We start from the raw sequence: 12462 nt of genomic DNA, 5'->3' as shown, positions 1-12462 counted from the left end.
TCCGGTAGAAAAATCACATTTTTACATGGAAATATGACGATTTAGACACTGTAACTGATACATAATCTTTATTTATTATACATTTATTGTATACATGCTTCAAAATAGTGATTATTACAAATAAAGATGGATTTTAGACGATTTTATGTTGTATGTTTAGGCCTAGATTCATTCGAACAGCGTGATTCGAAAAACGGTTATATTTTCGAATTTTATTTTCAAACTAACTTCAACAATTGTTTTTATATATTTAGAAGCATATTTAAAAAAAAAAAGTTGTGAGTATTTTGTATAATTTGTTGTCACGCAAACTGCGCATGTAAATTCAATTTACTTTTTTTTTTGTTGATAATTTGTTTACAATGACCTTGAATTTTAACCTCATGAGCGCTTTAAGCGCTTATCGTGGTGAATCGGTTAAATGTCGCAATGATACACAAAATAACACGGAACGTGTAGGCATAAAATGGGAAGCCCCGCCATGTAGTCTCAGGTCACACGATCGGCACGCTCCCCCATCATCAGAGAGGAAGCCCCCGACTAATCACTCCGCGGTCGCACTAACGTGCTACCTCACCAGAGGGAAACCCCCGTAATTACTCCGCCGTTGTCGCACTACAACGCACCATCTGAAGATGGGGAAACCCCGCCGGAGTTTTACGATATCAGTCGCGTTTGAAATCGGTCGCGTTTAATTTTGGTCACGATAAAATGATGTTACGATCTAGATTATTTTTACTTTGGTCGATGAATATTTATTATTATTATTAGGGCTATATTAATAATTGATTTGTTTTTATTTTACAGGTTTATGATGAGAAAGATGTGTGCCTTAAAAAATGACAATTTGTAAACATAGTTTAAGATTATAGTATTATTCGGCATAATGTCATTTAACAGTACATAATTATTTAAATGTGAAATATTTTATAGGGAACGTAGGCTACGTCTGTACTGTGTCTTATTTTATATGCAACAAATTACGTAAAACAATTTATTTATAAACATTCAGTTTACTATTAGTATTACAATTAACATTGATTATAATCACCCGATATGAGGATATTTATTAGGCATGATAATTAGAATGTTCTACAACCAAAAGGGTTGAAAAGAATTTCTTCAGTAAAATGATCATTGTGCTGTTGAATAAAAGGCGACTCGCAATCTGAAACCAATCGGAGCTGCGCCTTCTGGTATCTGTTTCCTCACAGCTGCTACGTCTTTTTGCTGACCGTCGGGGATTCCCCTTTTTAAAAAACACGCACACGATACTGTACGATGGTTTTTCCATGGTCAAAATGTAGCGTTTTAATTTTGCTAAAATACCTGCATGTAAAAACGATCATATCGGCGATGAAATCCTTTGTTTTTTAGTATTTTTTATTTCTTCATTTTGAAAAGTCATAATAAAATTAAATAACAATAGACACATAACTTGTCAATAAATGCAAAATGATCAATAAGTAGCCTATAACACTCATTGTCTTACACAACGCTGTTATTGTTTTAACTAATAGTATACGAAGGCCTACTACACATTTATACATTTATTATATTATCCTAAAAAATGAGCTGGTATCCACGCGTAGGTTGAAGAAGGATTCGTAATTGTGGCTCTGGTAATTACCTGTAATTTTAAAATCATATTAAATTAAATTTTCGAAACTATAAATCAGGGAAAATCTTTTTAGAACTTTCAAACAAGGATTATTTTATTAATGATTTTTAAAAAGCACATCACTCCATTAAAACCTGTAAAATAAAAATTAAAACACAAATTATGTATATAATAGGATAAACATTATAATGTATACGACATTTAGCGCGATCAAAGTAACAACGCGATCGATATCAAACGCAATAACCGATATGATTAAAACAGCGTACTACTACTACTAGCGGCGGCGCTTCATAGTCATACCGAAATAAAACCATGGGCGACTTTGCGATGGGGCGACTTTGCGATGGGGCGAATTTGCGATGGGTCGACTTTGCAATGGGGCGACTTTGCGATGGGGCGACTGTGCCGGGGCGACTTTGCGATGGGGCGACTTTGTATGGGGCGACTTTGCGATGGGGCGACTTGACTGGATCCCCTATCTATGGCCTAGCTATTATAGTATTATAATAGCACTCCACTAGGCCTAGGTCTATCTAGGCTAGAGGGCGCTAGTTCCGTTTCGCACCTGTCATTTATTTTGACTCAAAATTTGTTAAATAACTTTATCGTGAGTACCACACCTTAGAATTGGGCCTCAAAAATACTTTTATGAAGGAGATCACACAAAAAGTAACAAATAAATGCTTTAAATTGATGAATTTACAGACGTGTTTCTTGCACATCGTTTCGTCAATTTCGCATACGCCATGTCCAATGTTGTCTATGGAGCGCCAAAAGAGCAATCATAATAGAGGGCTAAAAACTCAATATAATGCGTATATTTAATGCATTTATTGGTGAAAATTACGTTCAATTTTAATATATTTTGTCAATGTCAATGCAACAAAACCCTAGGCCTAAATCAGCATCACTACCACCTAGCCTAGGCCTAAGACTAAGAGGAATATTATTTAGATCATTGAGGTATAAAAACTACAGTACATGTAATATGATGATGAACTTGTCGATTTTCATTCTTAAAAGTTAACGAAAACCATGTACAGCATCAACAGTAACATTTTTGTTGCGCTCCATAGGAACAACAACATTGAACATGGCGTATGCGAAATTGACGAACCGATGTGCGCGAAACACGTCTGTAAATTCATCAATGTAAAAGCATTTATTTGTCATTTTTTGTGTGATCTCCTTCGTAAAAGTATTTTTGAAGCCTAATTCTAAGGTGTGGTAATCACGATAAAGTTTCTTAACAAATTTTGAGTCGAAATAAATGACAGGTGCGAAACGGAACTAGCGCCGGCTAGAGGCCAATGTTATGCCAGCAGGGGAGGTAACTAGTTAAGTTAGTCTAGCTCCTAGCCTAGTAGTAGTAGCCTATCTATTTGGTGAGAGATAAAATTGGTCGTGTATTAAAATAATAAGCAACGACGTTTTAATTTGATCGCAATAATGACTAATGTAATAAATAAAAGAACACTATTTATACACTATTTATCATGACATTAGTTGTAGTTGATATGAGTCTATAAAATATATATTAATTACTTTTAATTAATGTGAACATAAATATGCGTAATTTATTTATAATCAGACAGCGGTGGCGGCAGGATCTTCCCGACGCGGGGCTACATTCCCCGACGAGGGGGCTATGCGAGCGAAGCGAGCATCACTAGGCCCCGGTGGGGGTCACGGGGGCGAAGCCCCCGGAAGCAACGCGTTCTAAAATCATTTGAGGTCATTTTAATCAGATTTAGGGTAGCCATTTTTTCCATTTTTTATAATGCATAAATAAAATACTGCATGCAAAAAAACAATGCGCGATGACTGTTTCAATCCATATTTTTCAATTTAAAAAATAAATGTTCAAAGAAATTAGAAAAATAGAGTTGGAGGTCCCGGAAATTGGACTTATTATACTTCAAAACATGAAACAAAATATATAAGTCCCTATCATGGTTGTGACTGAGCTAAGAAATGTTTGAAAAATAGAGATGTTAGGTCCCGGAAAATGCACTTCTTGTACTTCGAAATATGACCAGCTTTATTGTTGGGGCTGAGCTAAGAAAATGTTTAAAACTAGAGCTGCAGGTCTTCAAACAATTGCATTTTATACTTTGGAAACATCAGGCCTAGAGGCTTAAAAAACGCAAGCGTAGACCTTTTTCAGTCGGGGAAATAAGTTTATTCCTCCCAAGTGTATGTGTGCGTACCATCTGGACTTCCGAGTGGTGAGAAATTTATGACATACAGGACATTGACAATTTAATAATTTAGCTATAATAAGATGTTGGCTAAGCGAAAATGGCATGTTTTTTTGTTTAGTAATGGATGAAATATTTATTTTAGGTGCCCCACGGTACAGAAGGTTACTTGTAAATTAAAAAATTGGTGAACATACGAACAATTAACATAATTCGCTTTTGCTGTAGTGTAGCGTACATCGACACAGTACACGACGTAACTGTCGGTAAACTTCGCCTGGAAAATAACTACAGTACACATTTTGGTCCCTGGATGGAACATGATATCACGCGTCTCGACCCAACGGTGAACGATTCGTACAAAGGGATACCGCCAAGCAAGTGCGTACCTAGCTATTGTTTAGTAGTTAGATCGCTGGCAATAATGAATGCATAAAAGTGCATAATAGCCCTCTCACGTACTCTCACGGTCAATGGAACGTCATGGTTTTCTAGGCGCTGAAGCTATATGAAGTGAAAGCGAACGTTTTTTACTGTATATTATATTACCCGACAAAAAGTGCCTGTTTTCCCCGACGGGGGGGCTAGGCTCCCCGACGAGGGGGGCTAGAGCCCCCGTAGCCCCCCCGCTGGCGCCACCACTGTAATCAGATAACAATGTTTACAAATTTAAAACCCTAAAAACACACATGTACATCTCCAAGACCTGTAAAATAACAACAAATTAGAATACGCTTAAACTCATAAACAACGAAAATGTATATTGTGCCCCATACAACTATTGATATCAAAAGTCTATTGGCCTGTCATACAAAATGCAGGAAGCTGAATTTATCGCGACCAAAATTAAAGCTCATGTTTGTGAATAAGTTCTTGTTTTTTAATTAGTTCATGTTTGTGAATTACTTTAGTTCATGTAGTTCTGAATTGATGTTTGTGAATAAGTTGATGTTTGTGAATTAGTTGATGTTTGTGAATAAGTTCATGTTTGTGAATAAGTTCATGTTTGAGAATAAGTTCATGTTTGTGAATAAGTTCATGTTTGTGAATAAGTTCATGTTTGTGAATAAGTTCATGTTTGTGAGTGAGTTCATGTTTGTGAGTGAGTTTACGTTTGTGAATGAGTTCACGTTTGTGAATGCGTGCACGTTTGTGAATAAGTTCACGTTTGTGAATGAGTTCACGTTTTTGAGTAAGTTCATGTTTTTGAATAAGTTCATGTTTTTGAATAAGCTCATGTTTGTGAATTAGTTCATGTTTGTGAATTAGTTCATATATTTGAGTAAGTTCTTGTTTTTGAGTAAGTTCATGTTTTTGAGTAAGTTCATGTTTTGAGTAAGTAATGTTTGTGAATTAGTTCATGTTATGAATACAATCATGTTAATTGTTATGAATGAATTAATTCATGTTTGTGAATTAGTTCATATATTTGAGTAAGTTCTTGTTTTTGAGTAAGTTCATGTTTTTGAGTAAGTTCATGTTTTGAGTAAGTAATGTTTGTGAATTAGTTCATGTTATGAATACAATCATGTTAATTGTTATGAATGAATTAAAAAACTAAACAACATTAATATTTTTTAATTGCTGCAGTTTGTCTGGAATTAAGTGATGGGTGCAGTGGAACAACGCCGTCTGTTTATTGGCGGACTTTTTAAAGGAATAACACAAAATGAATTGAAGGAACGATTTAACCGATACGGAGAAGTTTCGTCTGTTGAAGTCATTGTAAGATTAGATGAAAATGGTATGTGTAAGACAGTGTAGCCAATGACATCTTATCTTTTTTAACAATTATGACCAATGACATCTTATCTTTTTTAACAATAGGATCAAAAGCAGTTATTTTATACTTAACATGTAACTAAGTTATGTTCAACCCGAGGTACCAAACAATAAATATATTTTCTGTACTGTTATTGTATTGAACATGAGAAAGAAAACCTTCTTATTTGTTGTCCTAACTTGGAAAAGTGAAATATTGGAAGCAGTTATGATAGCATGGCCAAACAACAGAGGGTGCTATCAAATTGTTAAACTGCATCAAACTATAGAGGGTGATATTCAAAATACTCTTTTAGCGTTGACCGTAAGTAGTCTACAATCTTCTAGAGATATATTCACCAATGTAGTTGATGAATTAACAAAAAATATTCAATACTTTTAATTTATTAAAGATTAAAGTCCCCCAAAAACATGAAAAATGAAGATTAATTATATCAGACTTTTAATATGTTATTTTGTAGTTTTAATAAAATTAATCACTTCCATAGAAAAAAAAATGAAAAAAAATAATGTTTTCACCTATAGATTGAGAAAATAAATGGTTAAATTCAACCAAAAACCCACTGACTGGCAGCTCCAATTTGGCCATTTTTTGCTTTAAATTACAGTTTTTTATGGTAAATACATTTTTTTTCGATCCAATTTTTGTGGATGACTATTATGTTACATTAAAATGGCATATTCGACAAAAATGTTGTTAAGAATTATTTTTTCAGGGGGACAATACAGTACATCTTTAAATGTATATTTTATTTATTGGAGAAGTCTTATTGTAAATTAGGATGGGTAGACTACCAATTTCAACCCGTCTTTCCCCACACTTGTGCTACAGGCCCACGGAAATATATAGGTACCTTATAAATGTGGCATCTTCCTGTATGGAATTTAAGAGTGATCCCCCGGGATAATAACATTTACAATATTTTGGTTTATTATTTTAGGTGAAGTATACAAAACGTTTGGATATGTTGACATAAAAGCAGATGATACCAATGTTAAGAAATGTGAGTATTACATTATATAGCTTATGATATTCACTCCCCTATTTTGTTCAAAGCTCCTCTTCAATACAATTAAACAGAGATCTAAAGGCTACTTTCGTGAAATTCTTAGATTGAGAGAAATTTAATTTGCTATGTATGTTTATTATGTTTAATTAAGTGTGGTTTTCTTCTTTTTTCTGTAATATTTGTTAGGACCACAATGGAATTATAAGTTTGCCGTCTCGGTACTTTATTGTGTTTTTATCCTAAGATTTTATGTCAGATAAAGAAATAAATAAAATGTTATCACAATCACATGACCACCACTCTGAGGATCGAAAATAACATATGTTGATGTATAATTAAACACACCTTGCATCATATATTATAATGCATAGTTAACTGAAACTTTGCTCCCTAAAGACCTTTTTAAAGTTGCACAATGCATTGAAATGCAACACAAAAAATACATTTAAAAAAAATGATAAAATAAATATAATAAATAAAATAATATATAATAAATGACAAGCAAGATATTTCCATCATAAAAATAATATTCTTTTTTCATTTATAAAGGTCTTAACACTTACAATGGAAGTAAATGGAAGGGACATTGTTTGACAATACAAACTGCTAAGGAAAGTTTTCAACAAAGGTAAAGATCTTTTAAGATGATCCCTGTCAAGTGTCAGTTTAAATTGTTATTAAACGCACTAATTAGATCTGTTTTCTGGGGCAAAAATGTTTTCATCGTTGAAGGCGCTGTGTACACACGTTGTCTCTTTGCTGACATCATAGCCCAGCAACATTGTTGTTTTAATCAGAAAGTCAGAGTCGAATGTGCGTAAAATTAGCATACCTCCATGACTGGACTCACAGTCTCATGCGAAAGAATCTATATACATAATATGAGTATTTGATTCTACTATTCAGTGTGAGGCTCTCCTGTCATGGGGACAATAGGACTAAACAATGATTTATAATATTATATGAACTAACTTTTATTAATCAGACTTACTTTCATTATGGACTTATTTGGAAGATGGATGTTTTATTTTATTTTATTCAATCGAAGCCAACAACGATAATTACCGCCACTAACAAGTTTGATACAAACAAAGCCAGGACTGTTTAAAGTACCTTGATTGATCCTAACATTGATCAAGTTCTTCTCTCGTCCAGTGCCCACCTTCACCAGAGGAAAGGCAGATACTAGATGCAGGGGTTGCCATAAGAGTCAGCAATGCTGATTTCAAATGTCTAACGAGACCCCAGCTCCATATACAGCACCCGATTGATATTCCCAGATGGTTTCCCATCCAAGCTCTAACCAGGCCCAACGTCGCTTAACTTCGGTGATCTGACAAGAACCGGTGTTTCAACGTGGTAAAGCTGTACATTTATAGACTCGACAAAGCCAGATCTGTGCACTGGACCTCCTGTTTTAAGTCAGAAATACTTACAACCAGAACTGTGGTCAAGTGTATGCCAACCTATTGGCTATATATGGTTTGCGACGCCTGTTTTAACTTCCCAGCCACTCAATGTGACAAATTGAGGAAGAATAATTTTCAGTTGGATATTATATTTTATAAATTATTTTTTTGTTTCAGGCTGAAAAGAGAAAAGGAAGAGGCAAAACATAAAGAAACTCTTGTAAAAAGATCCAAGAAAACCAAAAGCGCGAAAGAGAGGTTACAAGAAAGTTTTTCAAAAGCTGGTGTGAAGGATTTCGATATCAGAAATGCTGTTCCTGGAACAGAGATCACTGGAGAAAAGGTGGACTTAGATTAAAGTTCTTGATTTTGATGGAATTTGTAATAAGTTAAGAATTAGAATTATTAAACGCACTAATTAGATCTGTTTTCTGGGGTGAAACTGTTAACATCATTGAGAGTATAGTGTACGCACATCCTCTCTTTGTTGTCATCGTAGCCCAGCAACATTGTTGTTTTAATCAGAAAGTCAGAGTCGAATGTGCGTAACATTAACATACCTCCATGACTGGACCCACAGTCTTGCATGAAAGAATCTAATATGTATATAGGTTGAGAGATTTTTATATTCAGTGCAAGGCTCTCCTGTCATGTGGATAATATGACAATTACTGTATAATTAATTATACTTCTTTTGTACTATAGATGTTATACACACATTTTTTTCACTTTGTGTTACAATTCAGTGTACAAATATGAACAAATTGTTAACAATTAATTTTTTTTTGCTTTTACAGAATTGGACTGTAACTAAATTTGGCAGAGTCGTTCCTATTGTGTACATTCGTAGCAAAACGAAAAGAAAAGTGAATAAAATAGACCCAAGCAAATACTCTCATTCTCTCAAAAGAATTAAAGATGAGAATGACAGTGGAAACGATGGATGCTCTCTGACATGGGAAATGGAGGCTGCCGAAGATAAAGTGCAGTACCAAAAAAGAATTGGAGCTTATAGCACCCCAATCAAAAAGAAAAAAAGGAAACTAAGTCAATCTGTGTATGAGGATGAATTTGAGGATGATGTTTCTAAATTTGTACCAAATCTGACAAAAGGAAATGCAATTTCTTATCAGTATGAAGATGAGAAAAATGATGATGACTTTGAAGTTGTCTCAGAAAAATTTGATTCAAAGAATTTGACGGCACATAATCTTCAACAGAAAGTTACTTGTAAGGTTTACAATTCATCAGATGATGAAGAAGAAGATGGTGACAATGTTTTGTTGCTTCCTAAATTAATACAGAAATCTAAACTTAGCTCTACATCAAAGAAAAGGCAAAGAGAAAAATTAACCTCAACGTCACAGAAAAATGTTTCTAAAAATGAAAACATTACTGAAAGAACTACTGAACTGAAAGCGGTTTCATCAAGAGTTGATAGTGAAAAACAGAAAGGCAAAGATTTTCCTAATGCTTTGTTTACACCAGAAGATATATCAATTAGCAACAGTAATGGAACCGAATCCTCATCTTCGGAATCAACTGATGCTGATACGAAAAATGATTTTAAATTAAGCAAATTACAGAAGAAGAAAGCAATTACGACAAAGTCTGAGGCAGGAGAGTCTGGTTATGACATCTTTGCCACAAGAGATCCTGTTTCTGTGGACGATCTTCTGGATGAGGTGAATTTAGATTCATCAGGAAAGTTTTATTACAAGTCGGCAGTAAATCCATTAACAAATCAGGAAATAAACTTTATTGTTTTAGAACCACAGGGTACAGAAGTAAAGAACCTAATATCTGGTAAAACATTGATGAAAGAAAGTGGTAAAAAATGTCAAAAAGTAGGAGAAAATATTAAAAAAACTGAAGAAAATACTAAAGAAATTAAATCAATTTTATGTTCTAATGAAGACTGTTCCAAGGATCAAGATTTATCTGCAATTCAACCAAACACTTTAGCAATAAAAAATAACAGTTCTGTTTCACCAGTAACAAGTAAGAGGTCTTTGACAGATGTTTGTGTACAGCCAGACAGAGATGACACAATTTCTGTCTCATCTGCTGACACTGATGAAATATGTTCCCGGAAGACAGTTAATATGTTTGCAGACATTTCTTTGAGCATGTCTGATGTAGGAGTCATTGAGTTCTATGACCAGAATGATTATAGTGATGAACCGTTAGATGATTTGATAAAACTTAAAGAGGATCAAAGACTTTGTGGGAAAGAAGCAAACAAATCAAATGGAAATTCTGACAATGAGGACAATAGTGTTGAAGAAACAGATGTTGAGCTAGATGAGGATAGTAGCGGTGAAGGTGCTAATGATGAACTTCTTAGTATCAGTGTAAACAATGTCAAAACTGTGTGTAGTAAGAACAATGAAGTTAAAAAAAATATGAGTAATAATGAAGACATAAAAAATGCCAATGGTAGTGAAGATGTTGAAAACAGTGATGAAGATTCCAGTAGCAGTGAAGAAGCTGAAAACGGTGAAGATGAAGATGCCAGTGGTTATGTTAATGTTAATAAGAGTAAAGAAAGTGCAAGTATAGGCGAATTTGCCAAAAACAGAGAAGATGCCAATGATGATGAAGAGCCACAGAGTGAAGATGTTAGTAGTGATGACGAAGATGTTGAAAGCAGTGAAGAAAAAGCTAGTAGTAACATAGAAGAAAAAATGTGTGGTGATGAAGATAGCAATGGTGTGGAAGATAACAATGGTGATGAAGATGTCAGTGGTGATGAAGATACCAGTGATGATGATGAAGATGTCAGTGGTGATGAAGATATCAGTGGTGATGATGATGAAGATGCCAAAGATGGTGATAGCAGCAGTGGTGGCAACACAGATGGAGACGGTAACTATAGCAGTGATGCTGAAATGCCAAAAGTATTATCATCAGCCTCTGTCAATGGCAAACTTTCTTCAAATAGTGTCCAGAAACCAAAGAAAGTTCTGGATCTAAGTGTCCTCAAAGGAGACCCTGCCAAGCAAGCATCGTCAAATATCAAGCGACTGGCATCGATGCAAAAAAAGACTGAAGTAATGCTAGGACAGAAGAGAGCAATACAGATGGCCTTAGCAGCTGTGGTGAGTACTTTGTGATCTAGGTGCATGCAATGTACAGAACAAAGCCAGACTTGTAAGCAGTGGCGTAACGTAGATGACTTAGCCCCCTGGCTTGCGGCCTCTGCGTTTTTAGCTTTTTCGACATTGTTTTTTCCTTTTGGCACTGCTCAGAAGCCCCCATAAGTTCTGTGGCCCTTGGGTTTAGCCGGTGAGCGCTCATAGCCGTTACGCCACTACGGACCCTAATACATGTAGTTATTAAACATTTGATATGGAGTGATGATGGTCTAGGAATTGGTTACTCCATTGACATTGGAAAGTGATACTTTTTGGTTGATTCTCTTGTTTCAAGCGATGACCAATGACACAATATGCATAGATGTTTTGATATTAAAATCAATACAGATGCTTTTTTAGAGAGGTGTGCCTGTTTCTTTTAAAATTGACTAGTTTCAAACTTATATATACTTATGTATACCTTAATATTTTTAAATGAATGATGCAATTATCTTATTTGGCAAGAGGTGAACAAGTATGCCGCTATAGATGATTGGTAAACATAAGGGATTTGATTGCCACACTTTGTTGATTAGCATACTACTAGCCCCCTCTATAAACAGGCTGATTTTTTATTTTGAATAATACATGATTTCATTACAAGTAGGGTTTATGCATGTCTTCAAAACATGCAAAGGGACTCTACAGTGAGTTTGCGATTTGCAAAAGAATTATTCTGGATTAATCTTTGCAACCGTGACTGACAGAATTAACAAAGACTAAAGTAGGCTTTATAGCGACTTATTGTATGTCTGCATTTCTTATTTAGGATACTAAAGCAGGACCGGCTCAAGGAAAGCATATTAAATTTGATTCAGATGATGAAGATGATGACCCTGCAAATATTACTATTCAGGATAAAACAAAACCATCTAATGTAAAACCGGTAAGGTTCACAAGTAATTGTTTCCAATTATGAAATAAAAACATAGTTATGTTGTAAAATTAATATAATATATTTGTAAACTTCATTTACATACATACTTTTATTTTTCAAATATAGACATATTCTTACATGAATACATGTTACTGCATTTGTTTTAGGTTTAAACATACATAATTTTATTTGTCAAATATAGACATATTCTTACATGAACACATGCTACTGCATTTGTTTTAGGTTTAAATTATAGTCTATTGTCAACGATTAAATAATATTATATGATTTCTTAACGATGTTATAAACATCCTGAACTGAATAAAAAGAACTAGGATACCCAATTTCATAATAGACTAGAATTCTACCCTTGTTCTATGGGAAACTGCCTAATTCATGTTTTCCCTTTCTGTCTTACCTGA

At 34.4% G+C, this 12462-nt stretch overlaps 1 protein-coding gene and 1 pseudogene across 5 annotated transcripts in view; one reads left to right on the top strand and one right to left on the bottom strand.

Moving 5' to 3' along the window:
- The window catches only part of LOC144856411 (uncharacterized), a 58916-nt gene that overhangs the window by 2587 nt on the left and 43867 nt on the right, over window positions 1-12462 (top strand). For 4 of the 5 annotated variants that reach the window (XM_078714417.1, XM_078714415.1, XM_078714413.1 and 1 more), the window contains exons 2-7: window positions 5416-5569; window positions 6549-6611; window positions 7167-7245; window positions 8204-8369; window positions 8824-11127; window positions 11933-12049. In XM_078714417.1, the coding sequence (XP_078570543.1) occupies window positions 5434-5569; window positions 6549-6611; window positions 7167-7245; window positions 8204-8369; window positions 8824-11127; window positions 11933-12049 (2865 nt within the window). In that variant the 5' untranslated portion in view covers window positions 5416-5433. Of the gene's footprint in view, window positions 1-2934; window positions 2955-5415; window positions 5570-6548; window positions 6612-7166; window positions 7246-8203; window positions 8370-8823; window positions 11128-11932; window positions 12050-12462 lie in introns of those variants that run through there. The other variant, XM_078714416.1, reaches the window with a different exon arrangement.
- On the bottom strand, window positions 7869-7990 carry LOC144856610 (5S ribosomal RNA; annotated as a pseudogene).

Source organism: Antedon bifida, chromosome 11, assembly GCF_963402885.1.
Source record: "Antedon bifida chromosome 11, ecAntBifi1.1, whole genome shotgun sequence".
Lineage (NCBI taxonomy): Eukaryota > Metazoa > Echinodermata > Crinoidea > Comatulida > Antedonidae > Antedon > Antedon bifida.
Note: the sequence above shows the minus strand (reverse complement) of the source record. Positions and strands in the feature narration are given on the sequence as shown.